The sequence below is a fragment of the Oreochromis aureus genome, linkage group 19 (assembly GCF_013358895.1).
Source record: "Oreochromis aureus strain Israel breed Guangdong linkage group 19, ZZ_aureus, whole genome shotgun sequence".
NCBI lineage: Eukaryota > Metazoa > Chordata > Actinopteri > Cichliformes > Cichlidae > Oreochromis > Oreochromis aureus.
In genome coordinates this window covers 19,095,894-19,118,265 of record NC_052960.1, presented here as the reverse complement: position 1 = coordinate 19,118,265, position 22,372 = coordinate 19,095,894, and the positions used below count along the sequence as shown (strand labels likewise).

The following is a 22,372-nucleotide window of genomic DNA, read 5'->3' as shown; positions in this document are numbered from 1 at the left end:
TCTTTTTTTTCTTCTTCTTTTTTTCCCCTTCTGTGTGGAACCAAGAAGGGTATTTTATCCCACTCTCCAGTATGAAGATGAAGAGCGAGGGGGAGCAAGATGGCAGCTCAGATTCAGGCTGCTGTCACTCCAGCTTCAGCAAACAAATAAAGTACAAACTGCATATAGCTGCAGGGTCCTGGTGGAGGGTAGCTGCAGTGTGGTTTGGGCACAGTGGGTGTGTGGATCATGTGTGTGGAGTTGCGGCGACTGGTTACTTGAGCTATTTGTGAGCCCCAGGATAGGTGAGGCGATGCCTCTTGGGAGCATGAGGTAGATTTCATTATCCCATATCCCATACCACTTCCTCTTGTTGTGTCTGCCACCCCTGCCCCTCCCTAAAAACCTCTTGAGCCTGAAGCAGAGATGTGTCTTTGAGACCTGTGGACCAGTCTTGGCTGGGCATAAAAGCAGAAGAACACACGGCAGAGTGATAACAGTCACTAGCAGGATTATTATTGCGAAATAAATCCTGTGAAAAAACAGTGATCCCAGTCATTATGCCTCTAGTTATGTCTGGCACCTTCAGAGATGCCATGAAGGCTGATTTATGTTTTGAACCACAGAGACAGATGCTAGTGTCTCTCAATGCCTGAGGGTGTAACATTAACTGAGCTGCTTTTAGGTATATTTGTAACACGTGGTTGTTGGAGTCAGTAAATGTACTTTTTGGTTTGGTTAACAAATCATCAAATAGACAAGAAAGAGCAATGTGTTAGTCTGTCTTCTACTGCTTTTCAGCATTTTCACAATATTTGTTGCTCTGGGAGCAAGCGATCTCCAGCATCTCACCTACCTGACGATTTCCGAACTTGTGTTTTAAAGGTTTGGAAAACATTTCATTCATACGGTCATTTGGAGAAATGATGTTTCAGCTTAGTATCCGTGATATTTTTCTCAAGATTCCAAATCTCCCCACAGATCCCCCCATATTTGACCTTTTTTCTGGTGCCACTGAAACGGTTTTCATTGCTTTTAGCTCTACACATATACTGATCACTTATCCAGTGTGTGGCTACACACATAAAGCTACATGGCATAAAGTTTTTAATACTTAATTAACTTGTTTAATACCAGTTAAACAATTATGACTTTATTGTGTTATGGTGTAAAATACAAAAAAATACTTTCTGTTAGAATATTATGCTTAATTTTTATACTTATCAGGTCCAGTTAACCCCAAAGCTAGGAGAAACTAAAAATGAATCCCAAAGAAGAGCTCAGGTAGCGGGTGGTTAATTTCCCCATGCATCTCCTCGCATGCCTTTGTAGGGATTCACTCAGATGAATAAACTGCTGGATTTAGACTCACAGACCAAATTTAATAACTTAATGTTTTGTCACAGGATTTGTTTACAAACTTAGACATGTAGATAAGAAACGTTCTCAAGTCAATTTCACTGATATGCTGGATTCTCAAAATACACAAAAAATGTGCCAGCCTCCTTCAGACATCCAAGAATCATTTAAAAAAAAAAAAAAATTCTGTTTGAATAAAGTGCTCATGGCGAAGAGTTATACTGCTGCTACTGCTTAGAAACCTCTGCTGTAAAAATGAGGACGTGTAAATTAACATTTTCATTTTGTCTATACATAAAAAAGCAGTGGAAGCATCAGTGAACTGATCTTACTAACAAGTGAGCGTCACTGTGGTTTGCATGTTCCTTCATTATGATGAACGGTGGGTATTATAGTGTGTTTTGACTCATCCTGCACACACAAAAAGCTGACTGCCAAAAATTAATGTATGGCCTATTGTGGCTGTTTGAATAGTGCTGGCTGGTAATTAACAGCACGCAGCTCTTTAGGAAAATGACTTTTCAGATATTAGCCAAAAGGTTTAAAACAGAGAAGAGAGGGCAGACATCATCAAGATATTCATGTAAATTATTGGATAAGGTGGTTTTAATGGACACTGTGTATAAAAAGACAGCAACCTTTACATTTGTAGATTTCAACTGAACTTTCACCGTCCAGCAAGAAAGCAATCACACGTTACTTAAGAAGGATCTTTGTTTACAACTTCCCCCTACTGAAACGTGCTCTTCCCTCATTTTTATTCTTTCTCTTTCCTTCACAAAACATCCATACCTTCCATCAGCCCTTTTTAAGCTCTGAAAATTACATTAACGAATCCAGTAAGTGCTCACAGGAGTGGACCAAAAACACTCCAGACTGAAGTCACTTTTCTGATCAAAAGTACGAGGCTAATGCGACTATCACCTTTCTCCCCGAGCTCCAAAAATACAGATATCTGATTCTGAGCAACCAGAGCTGGGTTTTGTCTCAGGAAGGGGAGAAGTTATACGAGCCTCTGCCTTCTGGTCAAATTATAAAAAAAATACAAATCCTTTTTTCATAAATGCACGTCTTGTCTTGTCTTCTCCTTTTTTTCCTCTCCCTTTAACACATTAGAGAATTTCCCCCCTCTGTTCATCGGGTAATGTATATGATGCTGTCCTTCATTTGACACACAACATGCTATTTAACACCCTAATAGTACAGGATCGTCTGCAGATCCTCCTCCTCCTCGCGTCTGAGCCCTGGGTCATGCATCACTCACACGACTGGGAAGAAAGAGATAAATATTTCTTTCAGCTCTGTCACATAGAAGCTTCCTGAGCGGCTTCCTACTCTTGTGAGTGGAAGCTGTCTTTGGCTCGCAGCCCCTTACATCAAGATAATTAACATTTTTTTCTGGCAGGGTAGTGTTCTGGAAATACAGCAGACCCCTCGCTGTCTGCATACAGCGTGAGTTTTGCTTTAGTCAGTTTTATTTTCTCAGAAACACACACACACACACACACACACACACACACACACACACACACACACACACACACACACACACACACACACACACACACACACACACACACAGCCTGTATCTGCCTCTGGCTTCGGCCGGGCAGGAACATTGTCAGATCCATGCATCATTGGTAAGAAAATCTCTCTACCTCCCCCCACCTTCCACACCACCACCACCTCCGCCCCTCTGAGGCAGACCTGAAAAGATCCTTTTGTCCCTCATCACCCGCCTAACCCCCACCACCCCTCCCTCCCCTCCCCGCGCCTCTCCCCTCCTCTGACACACACCCCTCATACAGCCTATGCGGTTATAGATACCTGGGACGGTCTCACACCCGGCTCTCTCCCGTACCTGCAGGCACCAGACCGTGCAGAGGCGGCTCAACCAAAAGTTTCCCGGCTTTGGATTTTCTCCTTATACAAGGAGCTCGCTGACTCGGATGCCAGAGAAAACATTAACCCAGCTGAGGCAGGCTCATGTGGGCCACTCTCCGTGTTTATTTGCACACGTCAGGGCCCTTCCTGCTGTTGATTTAGAGCCACTGCCACTTATGCCTATGACAAATGAAATACCCTTTTGATGACTCGGACTCTGTTTGCCATCAGCAGCTGTTGTTACTGGCACTGGGCTGCTCGAGGCTGACGTTACCTCCAGCTTTTGTCATCCAGTCTATAGGCCGGAGCACGCCCTCCACTTGCACTTGTTACACCGGCCGATGAGAGCAAACACCGGGCTGATACAGCACGCTGATTTATGATCGCAGACTTTGTCCGTCCTGATTCGGAAGCGAGGGATTCGAGCGTGATTAAAAGCGCTGTCAGAGTTTCCGTGCCGCATCGATTTTAGTCTCTTGCACATCCTGAAGGTGACTCTGATAGCCTCTCTCTGTCATGTGGCACAGAGCCTGTGTAATCCTTGCTGTGTCTGTCCTCTGCCGGACATGTTGTCATTAGATTAACAGGTATGAGGAGTCTCTTTGCTGGCTTTGTGATCACCTGTTTGTTAATTTGTGAATATTTAGCCACTCTGTGTGCCAAGAGTGAAGGTCACGTGCTGCGGGCAGAAATATACGTGATGCGGAGGACCTCTGCTCTCTGCTGACCTCTGCTGCATGGTAAACACAGGCAATCCTGTGAGAGACTTATGGTTGTGTACTGTAATAATAAATGCAGATTTTACATTATTACTAGATACAGTTGAAACTACTGCCAGAACTTGTTTTCAATAAATCTAATCGTCTCTTTGCTACAAGAGGCTACAATGCCAAAATAAAAGCCTTTCTTAATGAGATTACAAATTAAAACTGCATTGTAAACACTTCTTATATATTTATATAAGGAATCGTTTTCTCCGCATTAAGAAAAAATTACTACTTGCATTCTCACTGTTCTTGTGAACTACATTTAATGTCTTTTAACACAAATTTCTGTATAAAGACTTAATATTTTCCCGCTCAGTCATAAATATTTAATGTTACAGAGAAAAGCTTCAAGCCCAGTTTTCCCTGCTTTATGTCTCCATCACTCTACATTTTAATGATCGAACAGCTCAGGATTAGAAAAAAGAAATTAAATACTCATACAGCATCATGGATCACACAACCAGTGTATATGTTAGTTAATATTAACAGAATTTCAGGCAGCTAGCAACATTAAAATACAACTCCACACATTTACCCATTAGTAGTTGAACTCTTGGTACTTTTGTGAGTACTGTTAAATTCTTACACCGCTGCCAACAGATTGCTTCCTCCACCACTGACTTTCACATCACATACTTAGTTAAAAATGCAAAAAGAATAATGACAAAAAATCTCCCCCCTAACAACCAACCTTGCTGCGGGTCTGTTAAGTGCCCAGCGGGATAAATCTCTCACACACAGCCACGGCGAGCTGTGATGTCTTAGCAGAAATGAAATGCTGAGAGGAGTCGTACTAGGAGCGAGGCCTCTGGGATGGAGAATACCTCAAGGTCTCCTCCACTGAGAGTGGGAGCTGCAGCCCTGCAGCTCTGCAATCTTCGCAATCAGGCAGTAATGCAAGCGGCGACTGTTTCAGATTATGCTCAGGAAATCCTCGGTGCTCTCTGCTCAAAACAATTTACCCTGACATGAGCCCAGAGAGAGCACTGAGGGGGGGTGGGGGACAAGAGAGCTGTCCTTACCAGATTCCTGCTCTCAGACCACCTTATCATTATTATTATTGTTATTATTATTATTATTATTATTATTATTATTATTATTATTATTATTATTACTTCTGTTGACCTCTGTAAGAGTAGGTGTGTCTGTTAATGCTCTGATTGTTTTCAGTGGTTACAGCTGTTTGCTTAATGCTAAAGTCCATGTATTTGGTTTTGTTTTCTTTTGGATGCCATAAGTCACTAAACTTTAAGCTATTTTTTTTCGCATATGGGATGTTTGCTCATATTTTTTCTGAAAAAATTGGGGCTGGTAAAGGTTGAATGGTGGCACTTTCTCATGGCCCGGAACCGACAGAGCAAACTCTCAGAGAGAGCAAAGAAAACACGGCAACAAAAAGCCAATGATCCGCAGCAACTGGGCTAAAAAAAAAAAAAAAAAAAAAAAACGCAAAAAAAAAAGAAGGAAGAAAAAACCCTTTCCTCCTGTAGCCAAACATTTATGATGGAGCAGAGGCGATTCTCAAAGGAGTCAAAGCTGGTTCCTGCGTATACACAACAGCCTCGTGACGGACAGCTGCTGATGTTGACTCACATTAGTGTTGAATTAAATTTCCCGTCATGACTCTCGGTTTATTGTTGAAAAACTAAGAACCCGTAGAACAGGATTTCATCCGTGCTGGAAGGGGAAAAAAGGCGACTTATAATAATTTCCGATTCATATCCCAGCAGTGCAGATTTGGAGATTTGTTTAGTTGTTGTGCAGTTGTTAGAGGACGGGCTCATTCAAGTCCAAAAAAAAAGATAAATAATAAAAATCTGTCTTATTAATGGCGTGCTTCCTTTGGTTTGCTTGGATTTATAAAAGCCAGTACCAGCTTTTCCCCCTCTTTTTTTCCCTCGCTAAATACACAAATAACACAGAGACAAATGAATTAGTTTTGTTTTATTGGAAACTAATTACCATGACTCTAATGAAAACGTTACCTCTTAGTTTCCATAGCAGGAGGTCGCTATAATTTTTTTGTTTGTTATCTTTAACAAAATATCATAAATTAAGCAAACGGGCAGTCCAGTTAAGTGTTTCGTTAAGAGTTTCAGAAAGGTCCTGTTTGTGTGTTTCCATGTGCAGGAGATCAGAAAAGCTCCTGTCGTGGAGGGGGTATATGGGTTAAGCGCCTTAAGGAATTTAGTTCTAACCAAATTTAACGACAGACAAGTCAGTCTATATTATAAGATAGGCTACTATAGTGTTATTTCATACATGTATTTAATCTGATACACTTATCAGTCTTTTTCTTCTTTTTTTTTCCTGTTTTCTTTTGTCAAATCTGATCGTCTGGCAGCCTCTTTAAGAGCCCAAATCCACAAGACTGGAGGTTAGAGGTCCCAACAAGGAGTCCTGCAGTTGGTGTGGGTGTCCGTGCATGCCGTGCACCGGCTGTGGGGCCCCCAGTCCGGACATGGGGTAAGCGGAGGCCCCGGGGTGGCTCATGTTGCCCTGAAGCAAAAGCGCTGAGTTCTGGTCGGGGCTCTGAGGTGGAGAAAACTCGTCCTCCGAGCTGGACATGAGAGACTTTCCTCCGTCTAGAGGGGACAGCTGGTTCTGTTTGTTGCCGCCTGCGTTGTTGTTTTCGCTGTTCTCCCTGGAAATGACAACAACGGGGAAATTTAGAGAAAAATGCTCTCAGTTTAGTAGATGACATTAGATCAGCGAGGCGGGCCTTGAGGAAACGTCCTTATTAGATTGTAAACGTGGATGGATATTGCGCACAAACTGCAGCGTTTTTGCTAACAACGAAAATTGTCCTTTGTGAGAGAGAAATGATAAAAAAAATATATATATTATTATTATTCGTCTTCTTATTGTTTTCCTGAATTTTAATTTTACCTTATATTGTCTACATTTGCTGATGTGTTTGTTTAAAGTAAAAGTCGTGTGTTAGATGCATTTATATCCCCATGTAACCTAATTTAACCTCACAGCCTAACATATTTCAAATTTCCATGTGTCTCAAAAAAAGTGTCCATATTATTTTATCATGATTTTTTTTTTTTTTTTTTTTAAAGAAAAGAAAAAAGAAAGAAATAAAAAAAGAAGTCACGTTGATGGACTTCAAATTGTTTTGGATTACAATTCGAGTCGAGACAAGTCAGGCGTTTTTGAAGTGAGTTCAGCATTTGACAACATCTCGCTGCTGTTTAACACCTTCACTGTTATCAGGACAGATCTGATGTGGAAACGTGAACACGTCCTAAAATACTCAGTGCATGGACTATTTGAATGAGGTGTTTCGCATGAGAAGGATTTATATTTTTCTCTTTACTTCAGGATTACTTCAGGGCCACGGTGTCAGAGCGCTGTCACCGATTCATTTATATTCTCGCTGCTTGAAGCCACTTACTTACAAAAGCATTTTTATCAAAGAATAATTTGCTCTTGAAACATGTTTTTTTTTTAAAAATCTAAACACATTCTGCCGTAAAGTGAGACAGCAGCGAGGCTGTGACAGTTTCACGTACCTCTCCTTCGCCTCTGCGGCTCTGTCTCTCTGCCGTCTGTTTTTGAACCAGTTGCTGACCTGCGTGGTGGTCAGTCCTGTGGCCTCGGCCAGCTCCCTCTTTTCCCGCGGGGACGGGTATGGGTTGTGCGTGTACCACTCTCTCAGCACCCCCCTGGATTTCTCCTTAAAGCAGTAGCTGGTCTCCTCGCCGTCCCATATCGTGCGGGGCAGCGGGAATTTCCTCCGTACCCGGTACTTCCCTACAGCTCCGAGCGGCCGGCCCCGCAGCTTCTCCGCCTCCACGTAGTGCGCCTTGAGCCAGAGCTGCTGCAGCTTCGGGTGGTTGTGCGGGGAAAACTGGTGGCTCTCCAGGATCTTATAAAGCTCTCTGAAGTTCCCCCGATGGAAGGCCACCACCGCCTTGGCTTTGAGGACGCTCTCGTTCTTGTGGAGGTGATCACAAGCGGGCAGCGACCACAGGAAGCGGCCGAGCCTCTCCAGGTTTCCACCCTGCTGCAGCACCTCGCAAACGCACGCCACTTGCTCCTGTGTAAACCCGAAGGACGGTAATATAGACATGATGTCCGAGGCTCAGTCCTCTGCGCTGTTATCCAAAAAGAAGCGGTAGCTGTCGTTGGCTTTATTTATATTTGTTTAATTGTGAGTCGTCGCGGTGCAATCCAGCGCAATCCGACCGCGCTGCACGGGCCTAGAAGCTATCCACTCCACTCCAGCCCCTGATGCGCGCAGCAGATTGGGATGTTGATTGTTGGGACAATTTGTTCCTGTTGGAGATATGTCAGGCTTAAAGGGAGCCTCTGCGTTTCGGTGATTGGCTCTCCTTCTGCCCTGCACCCTGTACAGCAGAGCAGGACTGAGTTTGCAGCTCCGTTTCCTCCCCAGAGGCAGTGCGTCAGGGGCTGAAATAGGAGCGCTCCCACCTCCCGCCCCCACAGTCCCTCTCCCGCTTCATCCGAGGGAGCAGAGCAGCACCTAAACACTAATCAATTATTACAGACCTCTTAAAAGTCGCATTAACGTGTTCTGAATGGAGGCTACATCTTCTTTAAACGGTGACTATGGACGGCAGACCTTCCCGCGTGGGACAAAAAACAAAACCACAGAATGCTCTCCCTCCACACGTTATCAGTAATCATAGTCAGTGGAGGGTGAACCCACAAAAACACAGAGCTTTTGGTTTTTGAAGACAGGTTTATGCTCGATTAAAACAGAGATTGTAGTCTGCTTTTATAAACAAATAGTTTTAGGTAGAAACCCAGAAGATTTTTTTCTGAAATTTATGTTGTTTTAACCAATCCCAAGTTTTCTTTTTTCTTTTTCTTTTTTTTTCTTTTTCTTTTTTTTATTTACCATCACTATGTGTTGTGGACCACCATAATTACATGCAGGCTGGACATTTTTGCTTCACCCTCACCTTTGATAGCCTATTAATTAACAAAAGCTGTTTATTTTATGAGGTGATATAATTTAATAAGTTCCTATGATAGCTGGGTCCATTACGCGCCATTACGAACTTCTTTTATACGAGGAACCAACACTACCTGCCAAACGTGTTATGGCCCATAGACCACCAGTAGGAAAACAGCCACTTAAGGGTGTGTGTGTGTGTGTGTGTGTGTGTGTGTGTGTGTGTGTGTGTGAGTAAGAGGGAAAGAGAGAGAGGTTGTTAAAATATCATAGTGGACCTTTGCAATTTGCCTAACATCCTCACAACTAATAATAATACATAAACACTTAATACACACTTTATAAAACTGAAATAAAATAAAATAAAATCCATCCTGCTGGTGACAAACATTTTGCTGATCCACGTGAATCTTAATATTAATATTATAGCCAATCTGGACAAATAAATAAAAGATGCCACTCTTTTGCTTCATTCTCCTTTCTGCATCATCACGGGGTTTCTGGAGAGACCCCTTCAGTCTGCAGCCTATACATTTATATTTCAAGGATTAGACGGGCACCGCACTGGCTCCAGTGTTTTCTGCGGGGTGAAACTCTAAACCAATCCATTAGTAAATGAGTTCACTGCGACACTGGTCCTCGGTGGTGCAGTTGTTGGTTTGAGCTATATAGATCACATTTCTTTATCTACACCAGAGTCTGAAACTTAAACCCCCCTTTCAATATGTTATATGGGGCGGGATTGAATTATAATATATAGAAAATTTAACCAAAAACAATTTCACAGAAAACGTTTTTGTTTTTGAAGACCTTAGATCTCGCTAAGGCATATTTTTTTTGTGATAAAGATTTAATGCTTTGAACTCGTTTTAGTGCTGTCATACTCAGCAAAATGCACTTCTAAAGACTTTCACTCTGGACCAAGGCTGTAAATCACGCTGTAAGATTTTACGGGCAAACGTGTGAAAAACAAAACGTCTCAATATTCGGAAATATGGGCGAATGTCCAGGCTATTAAATAATAAAAACAGAAAATGAATTCAAAACTGCGGGATAAACATCCACGTGATCGCTTCAGTGCTGGCTATGCTGCTATTTGAACTCGCTGAAAGGACAGGCCCTTGAAATGCAGCATCTCATTTTCGAGGTCATAAAGACGAGAATTTAATTTGTGTTCTATATTAAATGGAAACACTGCAGAAAAACAAATAATTTATGACATTTGAAACGAATTGTTTTGCGTGTATTCATTAATTTGAAGTACTTTCCTCTTGAAGGACCGCTGTCTCACCATTCTCAAATTATAGCTACTGAAAGAAATATCCCTATACATTATTGTTTAAAAAAATAGAAAACATTCAAATGTCCACTTTTTCTCACACACGCACAGTTAAAAGCCTAAAACCTCAATCTGATTCAAATGTAACTAATGCTGTGGGATTTATAATGTGGAACAAGAGTAAAAGCGGATACCCTATGCAAAAAAACAAACAAAAAAAACCCCTCTGAAGTAGGTGGACACGGGACTAGGCTGGGGTGTAAGCAGCACTCGGGCTGTGTAAAACCCTCAGTGCTTCAGTAAATGAGCTGTCTGATGAGCGGCTCTCGGGTTTCTCTAATATTTCTACCACATTGCGCCGCGCCTCCTCCTTTAACCCGAGCAGCCCGGGGGGCGAGATTATTTCAAGATGTGGACTCTCCCCCTCTGCCACGGCCAGTGCTGGTCTGCTCATACCCCGACAAGGAGTTAATGCAGTACTCGGGTAGGCTATCAGTCGTTAGGCCTATAGAGATTGACAGACCACGTGACTTTCGCGCATTGCATGCCGGGAGGTGAAGGCAGGACATTTAAATTACCGCATCAAATGCAAGCATTTGCAGCACCGCAAAACGTTTTTTCTCACGTTCCAATACCGTCTTGCTTTTTCTTTTCTCACCAAAAAATAATGTACAAAACGAAGGAGAACAATGCCGGTCCGTACAAAGACAGACTCGAGGAAAAGGCAAAGAAAAGGTACTTGAAAAAATCAAAGGAGTGAAGGGTTAGACCCTTACGAGCACACAGACTGGACAAAAGACATCAGCGTGCTGCCCAACTTTAACCACGCTCAGATTTATAATTACATGGTTCTTGGAGTGAGTGCATACACTCATGACGTTTTTAGTAACTTCAGGTCACTGCAACAGGCCCAGGTGCAGTTCACGGACGGAAGGGTACAGGACCTAGAAATGCACCGTGTTGAGCACAAGACCATCGTACGCACAACGGTAAGTTTACCTGTCTCACAAATCGTCTTCATAAATACACATTCGTGAACCGTTTATAAATAGGACCTTTTAGCTCACGGTAATTAATTAGTAGTGCAAAGAATATATGGTATGCATTACAGAAATGTAGCAGTGATAATAATATTGTATGCTGTAATCGTACTGGGCAATCACTGAGACAAAAATCTGATGAATCCGATAAAACCAAACGCATTTCCCGTCGACTTCACGCGGCTGTCGTTCGCCCGGCTTGTGCAGTTAATAATACAACAGGTTCTTGGCATTTTTTGTTTCTTTTTATCGCTGTGTAACTTATTTCAATTGAAAGCCTGCGTGCGCTAGTACCTCTTGCCTTGGGTTCCCACAATCCTTTGCGGTTTTACCCCTCAATGACGTCACATTTTCAATCTCTAATAGAGATTAGGGATTCTAATAGGGATTCCTCATTCTGTACTTTTTTTCCCTTTTTCTCCCCACGCTGTCTCATTCGTCCTTTATTAACTTATAAACCCCGTCTCCCTCCCTGTGTGCTGCTGAAATCCAGCACCGATTTCACAGAAAAAATTTAAATCAACTTTTTTTCCCCTTCTCCCCCCTTCTCTCATTAATCTGGGGTTTATGCGTAAAAGGGGCCGTTGATCTGAGCTCTCTGAATTATGCTCTTCCAACTCCTTATTTGGACTAATTAACCTTTTTCACAGCAGCATACATCAGAGCATTTTGTGCAATATTGATTTTAAAAAATACGTGAAATGTCGCACTTTTACTCAATTCCAGTGCGCGACAACTCAAAACAGTGAAAACACTTCATAAAAATGTCATCGTCAAAAAGACAAAAGAGATGGGGCCGGGGGGGGGGGTAAGTTTCCTATTGTAGGGTTAATTTTTTTTTCTCAAATATAGAGGAAAATTGAAACGAGCACTGGCTCACTGAACAGATGGTTTTCACTCTGTCTAAATCCAAAGTGCTATTTCAGCTGTATGGACTGGAACAAAGCCGATGCTGTTTAAATTGAGTGAAAAATGTCAGATTTAGTCTCCATGGTGTTTGAGCATTGTGGGGCTTTTTCCCCTTAAAGGAAAGTGTCACTCCACCAACATGTATTTAACATGAATCATTTATTTATTTAAAGGGGGGGAATCCCAAATCAACAACGCATTTCAAGCCTGGCATTTCTGAGTTTCGGGATGAATATCACAAAATGTGTCATATGGCAGCTCACGTATGACTGACTCTACATATAGCGACAGATTAATAAATATAAGTAAATCCTTTCGTTGCGTCGGAGATTTGCTCATTCAAGATGCTCTAAATGTGACTTCGATTAGGAGTAAAAGAGGTTTATCCGGTGATGTGGATGGCAGTTAAAAAAAAGGCAGCTCCTTCTCTCAAAACAAAACACAACTGTTGACATGAGTGAGTTAAATGAAATTGGAGCTGCAATTATCAGCTTAACAGAGTTTCCTGTCATGTTGGAAAATTAGACCTGGTACAAGTGTACTGGGGTTAGACCCCCTCCACCACTGCCACCATCACCACTCACCCACCCGCCCCCCCTCATCAAAATCATTACGCATTTCCTCAGAGGACCACCTCCACAAATATGCAATTACGGCCTTGGCTTTTACTGCGCTCTGCTCGGTAAACACGCTCCGGGCATGTGGAGGAGCACATTTGTTTTAGAGAAACTCTTTTCTTGGATGGATAAACAAACGAGGCGGGCAGACAAATCCATAAATAAACAAACAAAACGAAAAAATTTAAAAAGGGAACAATTTCAACGTGATGTGCCGGGGAGCCATGTGTGCCTTCTGGCAGGGAGGGGGCGCCATGACAATACTTCGCATCCGAGTCCAAATGTAAAACCCTGAGAGGATGGAGGACGAGCTGGTATTTGCGTATTAGGAGTCGCGCAGTTGTGTGGCAGGTGTGCGGGTGCGCCTTATGGTCTTCATTGGTCACTTCAGTCCTCATGTGCGCAGCTCCTGTTACAAAGTGGTGTTTTTTCTCTTTGGGAAATACCTTTGACCACTGTGGTGTGCACTTGATGCTGCCTCCCAGCTGCTGCCCCTGAGTGTGTGTGCGTGTGTGAAAGAGAGAGAGAGAGAGAGAGAGAGAATGTGAGTGCATCACACAAACACTCAGACTCACACATGCACACTTAAAGCTGTCCTCATGAGTTATGTTTTCTGTCCTTGTGCTCCAGAACAAAGCAGTGAATCATGCTGTTTGCATCCCACCCCACCCCCTCCACCCCATCTCTTGCCACACTGGGTGATGCAGCAGACATGTGTGCATACCTCACACTCTGCCAAACAACAACTTAGGAGGTAAAAGAAAACTCTACAAGGTCATTATTTCCCCTCCATAGTTCAAACACTGCCACATACTTTCCACAGCCCGGCTGGAGCCAGCAGACTGTTTGTGCCAGGACCGGGGCTCGGCCTGTATGGTGGGTCTGTACGAGCAGGCTGGTACCCGCTGACCCCTGCCCTCTCATTAGTGGGACGTGGAGCAGCGGAGTACCGTGCTCCCCAGGTCATGTTACATATGGCTTGCAGTCTGCTGCGCCGCATTAAATGTCAGCTTTGAAACCATCTGAAAGATCAGAGGTCAGTGTTTTTAATAAGGCCAGAGTTCTGGGGGAGTTCCCTCCTTTTTAACTGCTCGCCTGAGTATGTTTCACGTTGCGTGTTTGAAATTGTGGACAAAATGATCCACTGCACTGTTTAGTTAGGCGTTGGGGATGTCCTGCGGTTTTTTTGCTTCATTTTTGCTCATAAAAAAGCATTTTATTTATGAAATCTTTAAACATTCTGCTGCAGAAATCCAAACACGCCGTCTTTGTGGCAGCGCTTATTTTCCTTTTCTGCTGAATTCATAGGCACAATACACAAAGGTGGAATTTGGAGTTTTCTGTTCCCCCTCTCCACCCTCCTCTCCCCTCCCCGTGAGATCCACAGACTATGGGCTCCTGCTGCAAATGGGATATTGTTCTGGGCTCCAACAAAGCTGTTTTCACCCTCTTCAATATTACAGGAGGAGCTACCTGATACCTAACAATCAGCTAATCCACTGCCCATGGCAACGAGGTCACCTGTGCACAGGTAACTTTATCCAGGTTGCCTGCCTCTCTCTCCCTTTCCCGATAGTCCCTGCTATTTTTCTTCTCCCCCTCTCTGTGACTCAACAGTGAGCACAGACAAACAGCCTCTGTTTATTTAGGTCATCAGCTAGATCATATATAACTCCCGTAGCCAGGATTCGCCGAGCGAGGACGACTCCTATAATCCAGCACAGACACACGCTGCAGAATATAAAAATCCCCTGCTGTTCATTCATTTGTCAAACTTTGTCTCCATCTTATCTCTTCAGTGCTGGTTTGGTCAGGTGCCCATTGCGCGAACAAGTATTGGCTTGCGATTCATGAATTCACAGCGAATCCCCTCAAGCCACGAGAAGAGCCTCGGCTCTTTTCTGGATCGACTCTGTGTCTGTGAGTGACAGCACCTCAGATTCATTCTTCCACATGTTGAAGTTAGGGAGTGGGGGATTTGGCCTTCGCTCAGGGAAAAGACCATTGGATTGGACTGAGCTGTGGGGAGCTGCAGACCCCCCACCCTAAAGGAGCTTTACCTCTGGAAATCTCATTGCTGTTTATTTGAATTACAGAGACTGAGATGAGAAAAGGAGGCCTAATGAACTCCAGGTTGCCAGGCATGTGCAAACGATCACTGCAGGTTTGCAGAGAGCTGCACCAGGCTCGCTGGATTAAAGTGTGCCATTTCCCCCCTCCCCAACCCCGTATCCTCACAATCTGGCTGCACAGGACTCCAAAACACTGAGATGAGATGTGCTTTTTGCCCATCATAAACTTCCATTTATCTCAGGCATGCTGTGACGAATGAGAATTAAATAAAGCTATCAGTCATCTTCTATCTAAATTTAGTTAGAAAGAATTAAAAATGCCTGTTTTCCGTTTTTATAAATATAAACTTTTATTGCAGTATGGAGATTTAGAAAAATACATTCACATAATTTCAGATAACAAACATATAATTCAAACTAAGATTAAAAAACAAAAAACAACAAAGACAAAAAAAAGACTATCTTTTGCCCACAACTCATTTTTGGTTTATGACATTAAAGCACTGAGGATACTTTCACTGAAATGCCCGCTCAAATGAGAGGATCATGTCACAGATCCTCAAGAAAAGTGTTACGAGGCCACTAGCATGAAGATCCACTGATAAATATGCATGGTGCGAGTTGGCTGTGAGGTTGAAATGTCCCGCTTACGGTCACGTATGAAAGCGAGAACTCCTGCTGTGAAAAGCAAATGGGCTCTGCACTCCTTTGTCTTTCCCTCAGTTGATACCCGACTAATGTCCCAGCGACGGCGACGGTGGGAAATCTCTGAAGCTGCGTGACAACGCACGAGCCACAACAGAGCTTCATTTTTTGTTAGTCACAAGATAAAGATTAAAAAAGTACAAGGCACAAGTGTCCCAAACACGATGATGCCACGCAAAGAGAAATGACCACAATCCCTCTCTGTTTTTAAAGTGGGACGATTTAAAAAACAAAAACACAATTTGTCCACTTAGTCACGTCCGTAACTTCTGTCCCTTTGTTCCTTACACTTTTCGAAAGCATACGTGATGTTTGCACCTGGTTTTTACAGAAAAAATATAATTCATGATCACCGACATCATGGAGACGCATCATAATGAAAGATGATACAACACGGTGTCGCCACATCGAGTTGATATACTATTAGCTGCAGCATTAACAAAAACATGTGACGACCAGCATGCGAGCTGACCTTTTTGATCATCGTTCATATGCTGGTCTCACAGGTTGATGATGAGGCTTGAAATAGGAGCCATTGCCGAGAGGGTTGTGCGTTTGTTGAGGTGTGTCACACATGACAAAACCCTCAACACAAAGGCTGTTTGAAACACATCCGTTGTATTGTCACTATGGTAGTGCAAATGCCAAAACAGGCCAATGCCATTGTGTGTGTTAAGTAGCAGAAAGGCACATTTTGTCTTAAATGTTGTCCCATTTTTGAACCCTCCCAGTTCATTTGGTTTGAGTTAAAGCACAAAAAGCTGCACTTTTTAGTCCTGATTTGTGAGGCTTTTGTAGACAATCTAAAGTGCTTACTGAAGGACACTCCCCCACCCCCAAATCAGCAGCTTTGTGTGTTTAGTGACCTATTCTCTTTATAAACGCGTGTGCAGTCCTTCAGTAAAGCTGTTGCTGTTTAACTGACCATTATCATAGAGGCTCGCTCCCTGTTCCCCCTACAGCGTGACCTTTTTGGTTTGACCCAGATGACGCATTTAGTTTGGAGGAACATCCTTGTCACATGACTCGAGGCTTTCCAGCACCTGCTTCTGCAGATCAAATCCACTCAACAGGAAGTAGCAGGTGCGGTCTATAAAAATGCACATTTAGACACGGCTTAAACGCTTACAGCAACGTCTTCTGTTAGCACATCACCATCGTAATGTTTCGTCTTAGGAAGCTGGGCTTTTAAAACATGTCACAGGCTTTTTTTTATTATTATTATTTCGTGATAAACTGATATAGCCCACCTACTGGGCTCCTCTCTGACTTGAGTGCATTGTAAAAGTCAAATGAATGCAAATAATTTAACATTTAAAAGGAAATGAATGGTTTTAAAAATAAAAAAAAAAACAACAACCCACACACACGCACACAAAAAGGAGTAAAAAGATTCATCATATCACTGCTTGGGCGGACTTGAGTGCTTCTGCAAAAGGGAGAGGTTTGAGGTTAAAGGTCAGCCATGTCCTCATCCATCTGCACTGTCTGTAGTTTGGCCAGCTCCTTTCCCTCCGTAGCCTCCATCTCCCCACACATTGCCCGCACCATTTCGTTCATGCTTCCTGAACCCGAGCCATCCACCTTGCTCTCTGAAAGGTTCATGTAGTTGTTGTTCATGACGGGGCCCATCAGGTGTGAGGACGGTGCCCCTCGGACCTCGTGGCCCCCAAGGTACTCTGTGGGCTGGAGGTGGTGGTTGTTCGGTTCTGTTTGAGCCATCAGGGGCGTGCTGACAGTGAGGGTGGTGTAGACCTCTGACTCCGGGCTGGATGAGCTGACGGCAGTGACCTCGGCGGTCGAGGTGGGACCTTGGCTGGAGGAAATCTCTTCTGAACCGGGTCCGGAGTAGTTGATTTGACCGCTGGGGTCCAAGTGGAGCCCGTGATGGTACGAGGAATAAACACCTCCCTCCAGAGGCTCCTTCTTGATGGATGGCTGGCCGTTATTGCTCATGCTGTAGAGAACCGTACTGTGGTGCAAAGATGCCATGGTCAGTTTGTCCTGCTGCCCAAATGAGTCGCCACTGGAGGAACTCACTGCTACATTATTCAGAGCCATGGTACCTGTGGTGATACAACAATAGATCAATACATATAGTATATCTTTCCCCAGTTTGGCTGCAGTAGATCCCACTGCCTGATCCCCTCTTCGGTTCTTGCATTATTATGCGTTCCATTTACAGCAGGCCTTGGCCGCAAAATTGCTGTTGTGTGTCTTACACACTTTGTGGACGTTAAGCTCGACCCTGCAGTTGCCCCAGAGAACAAATGAATAACGCTGCCAGAACTCAAGAGAAAGCTGCAATTTTCTGGGGTTTTTTTCTTCTTCTTCTAATTATTCATCCTGGTCTACATTCTCTGCTTTATGTCAAAGTAAGTGCTGTAATGGCTTATTCCCTGTTAGTGCATTTCATGGCCTCTGATTGTCTGCAACATATTTCCCCTCCCCTGCTCTGGAGATCAAGAGCGTAATGATGATGAGTGATGGTGACTTCAGAACTTGTTTTTATCCATCTCTGGGGTTTTAAAAGGACCACCACTTCTATATATACGTGGCTCTGTGTGTGTGTGTGTGTGTGTGTGTGTGTGTGTGTGTGTGTGTGTGTGTGTGTGTGTGTGTGTGTGTGTGTGTGTGTGTGTGTGTGTGTGTGTGTGTGTGCCTGCCCCTTCTATATTTCTTCTGGTCTGTGTTATGTGCACCATCAGTCCCTTGGGCTATGGCCCAAACACAGACAAGCCAATAAAGCAGGTCAGATATATTGGGTGGGTGTAGTAGAGACCTGTTGACAAACCACTGGGGACATTTAAGGAGGGGAAAGAGCAACACTCACCTATTATAATGCAAGGTGGTATAAGGCTGTGATTTCTGTGATAAAGATTTAATTCGGGTCTTTATTCTGATACAACACTGGATTCTGTTTTTGTACTTTTGTTGACTTTAAAAGTAAATAAGGACAGTTTGAGTCATATGTAACTGAGTCTATTATTAAAATCAACAGCAGATGGCTCTAATTTGTATCTAAACGTATCTCCCTTATTAGAAATTGTTCCTTCTTTAGTGAGAATGGTTAAAGTATAATTATTCTTAGCACAGTTATAATGATGTCCATTCTGACTCAGTCTCTTCCATGTACAATTCAGCTACACATGACCATGTAACCTCTAAAGGTAAAGAAGAAGCAAAGTATTAAAACTGAATCATCTTAGACAGCAAATCACTTCTTGAACCCACCTTGTTGTGTAATTGTTGAAGAAGAGGAGGCAGAAGAGAGCTGCAGGGGAGGAAGACCTACGTCGCTGTTGAGTAATGAGCTGCCATCGCTGTCAGAGACTCCACTTGGTACCTGGACCAGGCTGTAGCCACCCAGCTGCAGAGCGCCTGATGGGGAGCTGAATGTCAGAACAGAGGAGCCTCCGTTCTGGGCAGCCATGGTGTGAACCCCTTCCAGCTTCACCTCTGACCCATTCACACAGCCAGCGTAAGATGCATATGGCAGGGTGGACTCCTCAGCATTCCCTAGTCCTTTGTCCTCTCCTGTCTGCATCTGCATGTCCACTCCAGAGCCCCCCAGCAGCACCCCTCCAGAGGGTCTCAGAGGGTTAAAAGCCAGGGGCTGGATGCCCAAATTGAGCCCGTTGAAGAGGATGTTTCCAGGTGAGTGGAGGTAAGATGATCCACCGTTGTGAAATACAGTAGAGGGCGTGTTACTGGTCACTAGACTTCCATTGTAGAGACCGCCACTGCTGGATCCAGGAGGCATCTTGATGTCCCCGATTTGTTGGATGACCACCCCACTGTCCAGAGGTCCCGTTTGAATAGGAAGGTTCCCGTGGGTTATCACCCCATCTGAAGAATTGGAGAGAGGACGAGGAGACAGCTCCTCCTGGCCTTTACTGGACTCATCCTCTGTGCTGTGGTTTCCATCTGATTCGCTGTAGAAAAACAAAAGAGGAGGGAGAAAGATGACAAATGGTGTGTAACAAAACAGAGGAAAATAAAAAGGGAAAATTTGTGTACCATTTGTATACATTTCTGGGAAGGAAGCACACGATAAACATGGACACAATTAGACCATAAACTCGTATAATGGAATTCATTTCATTTCCACCCACATTTTGCTTTTAAGCCAGACTCACATTTATTGCTGGGTTATTACAAAGCTTTGAAGGCAGGCTGTGTCTGTGGATGTGTAGCCCTCATGGAGAGCTGCATGGACAACCACCAGGCAGTGTCAACAACCGTGCAACCATTTGGCGCAATAAATTCTGGAGTGACAAAATGCTAGCTCTGACAGGACAAATGGCTTCAAGTATTTATTTACTTGTTTTGCCTCTGATTTGGGACGTTCTAATGAAAATTCTTATTTTTAATTTTCCAAGAATAACAAAGTGAAAGAATAGGAGCAACTATATTAGCAGCCTCATTTTGTTTACTAGCCCCCTTTTAAAAGACTGATTAAAACAGCTGCACCACTTCACACCCCCACTCCCCCTAAGGGACACACACACACACGCATCTAAACCCACCACTTCCAGGAAAATATAAAAGGCTGTTACACGTTTAAAAAAAAAAAAAAACAGAAAAAAAAGAAAAAGAAATCCAAGGTTTATAAAGATTTAAAAACTTTCAAATTATTATTTTTCACTGGCGATTTTAAGACAGCCTACGATCGCGTGTATGTGCCTGTGTGTGTGCGCGCGTGCGTGCGCGTGTGTGGTTAGAGACACAGAGGGGTCACCTCCACCAGGTGTGCGTCATCTTTGTTCACACAGAGGGAAACATGAAAGAATAGCGTGCACATGTCAGTCTGTTTGTCTGCGGGATTATGAAATGAAGCGCAGGAGTTGATGGAAGCTCTGAGATCCTTTCTTGATCCAAAAGGAAGAAGGGGAGGGGGGGAAAAAGAAGTCATGATCATGAAAATGATTTATGTGCCGCTGGGTACAAGCGCACCCCCAAGTGTGTTCGTGCGCGCGCTCAAACACACACACACACACACACACACACACACACACACACACACACACACACACACACACACACACACACCACGAATAGATAAGAAGATATTAACCTTTCAAGTCATCTTTTGAACCGTCTCATTAAAGTTGCCCACTCCCCGCGTCTGATAGTTTAATCGCTGAAGTGTGTATTTTGTTGCTTATGGTTTCCATGCCTCTTAGCACCAACGCACTTGAAACTTGATCTGAATGGCAACAGCTTCATATTTCAAAACATTAAAAGCGTGCTCCTAACCCTTTTACAAATACATTTTTGTGTTTCTGAACTATGAATAGTTAATGATTTAAATTGTTCGTTTTTATTTGTGAGGCCGGCAAGACGATTATGAAATACACTCGGTATTGTCAGTAATCGAACTTAGTCCAACTGGATAATATAGGCGCTTTTCCATTAAAAACAACAACAACTTTTAAATACTTGGTAAAGTTAATCGGCGTTCATTTTAATTAAAGGGCCTTTTACGCACATAACCTTCAGAAGTAATTTTATTGCCGTTTGATGAGCGATCTGTGACGGGAAAAGGTCTGTGGTGTGCTCCTTTTGTTGCCTCACCTTTTTGATTGTGCTTCCGACGGGTTTCTGTCTCTCTGTCTCCTGTTTTTGAACCAGTTGCTGACCTGGGTCAAGGAGAGTCCGGTTATCTTGGCGAGATTTCTTTTCTCGGCTGGAGACGGGTACCTATTTTGATTATACAGATCCTTCAGTGCGTTCCGCGACCTCTCCTTGAAACAATAAACAGTCTCCTCGCCGTCCCAGATAGTCCTGGGGAGAGGATACTTTCTCCGAATTCGGTACTTGTCCACTGCGCCCAGGGGTCTCCCCCGCGCCTTCTCCGCCTCGGTGTACCGCGCTTTGTACCACAGATCTTGCAGAAAGGTGTGGTTGGACGGACTAAAACTGTGGTTCTCCAAAATACTGTAGAGCTCCTGATACCGAGCCTGATGGAAAGCTACGAGGGCTTGGGCTTTCAGGATGCTTTCGTTGCCCCGTAGCAGGTCACTCTGTGGCAGGGACCACAGGAACCTGGCCAGCCGGTCCACATTGCCTCCCTGCTGCAGTGCCTCGCAGACACACGCCACTTGCTCCGGGGAGAAAGCCAGAGAGGAAGCGGCACTCACCAACAGCTCAGTGCGCACCGCGTCAGTGCTAGGAGTCGTGCGCTCCATGGGCAACTCCGCCGGGTCCAGCGCCACAAGCTTGATGCACTCCCGCGTATCCACCTCCTTCACATTTTCCCTCTTGATGTCATTTGCTGTTGTGACTTCTCCGGCAGAAGAAGAAGACATTTTTTTTTTTTTTGGTTCAAGCCTTCCCTGGTAAAGTCACTCCTCCCCGCTCGATCAGGTTACCTCCTCGCCATGCGAATGCGATCGGATATCTGACAGCAGCTGTAAGTAGATATCTCTCTCCCCTTTTCCTTCCAACGTGACTTTTACTCTGCGGGGACTGGAGCTGGAGGGAGACACGCTGGGGTCTATCTACAGGAGCGCCTCGCTATTGGCCGTCGAGGGCCCGTAAGGGAGGAGCAAGCATGGATTCAGACGCGAATGTTTGGTTTCCAGCTGTCAGTCATATAACTTCCAGTAGATTACCGTAGCTCACCTGTGCAAGGTGAGTGCTTTTGTGATCGTGGGAACGGGATATCTTTGTTGTCTGTATTGTCAGGAGATCCTTTGTCTGTAGGCATGCACATAAAAGACTGTTTTATTTCCATCTCGATGTATGGAAATCCAAACGGAAGTAATGCTGGGAATACTGTCACTCACTTTATTTAGGCAGTTTAAACTTATTTTGACAAGTTTTAAA

At 43.9% G+C, this 22,372-nt stretch overlaps 2 protein-coding genes across 2 annotated transcripts; both read right to left on the bottom strand.

Annotated features, from left to right (window-relative positions):
• Positions 1–5,918: 5,918 nt before the first annotated feature.
• Positions 5,919–8,378, bottom strand: six1a (SIX homeobox 1a). Its single transcript, XM_031758182.2, has 2 exons — positions 7,511–8,378; positions 5,919–6,633 (listed from the first exon to the last, which is right to left on the bottom strand). Exons 1-2 carry the CDS (start codon positions 8,068–8,070, stop codon positions 6,339–6,341), a joined length of 855 nt encoding a protein of 284 aa, XP_031614042.1. The 5' UTR covers positions 8,071–8,378; the 3' UTR covers positions 5,919–6,338.
• Positions 8,379–15,160: 6,782 nt separating this feature from the next.
• six4a (SIX homeobox 4a) lies at positions 15,161–22,171 on the bottom strand. Its single transcript, XM_031758350.2, has 3 exons — positions 21,119–22,171; positions 18,776–19,476; positions 15,161–17,607 (listed from the first exon to the last, which is right to left on the bottom strand). The coding sequence occupies exons 1-3, from the start codon at positions 21,850–21,852 to the stop codon at positions 16,994–16,996; spliced, it is 2,049 nt and encodes a 682-aa protein (XP_031614210.1). The 5' UTR covers positions 21,853–22,171; the 3' UTR covers positions 15,161–16,993.
• Positions 22,172–22,372: the final 201 nt, after the last annotated feature.

Bases quoted from the DNA above. Each gene is read 5' to 3' on its own strand.
- six1a (XM_031758182.2), bottom strand. From the start codon at position 8,070: ATGTCTATATTACCGTCCTTCGGGTTTACACAGGAGCAAGTGGCGTGC. The intron at 6,634-7,510 runs GTACGTGAAACT...TGTCATTTCCAG, and splicing joins GCCGCAGAGGCGAAGGAGAG to GGAGAACAGCGAAAACAACA.
- six4a (XM_031758350.2), bottom strand. From the start codon at position 21,852: ATGTCTTCTTCTTCTGCCGGAGAAGTCACAACAGCAAATGACATCAAG. The intron at 19,477-21,118 runs GTGAGGCAACAA...GTTTTTCTACAG, and splicing joins TCGGAAGCACAATCAAAAAG to CGAATCAGATGGAAACCACA. The intron at 17,608-18,775 runs GTGGGTTCAAGA...GTATCACCACAG, and splicing joins TTCAACAATTACACAACAAG to GTACCATGGCTCTGAATAAT.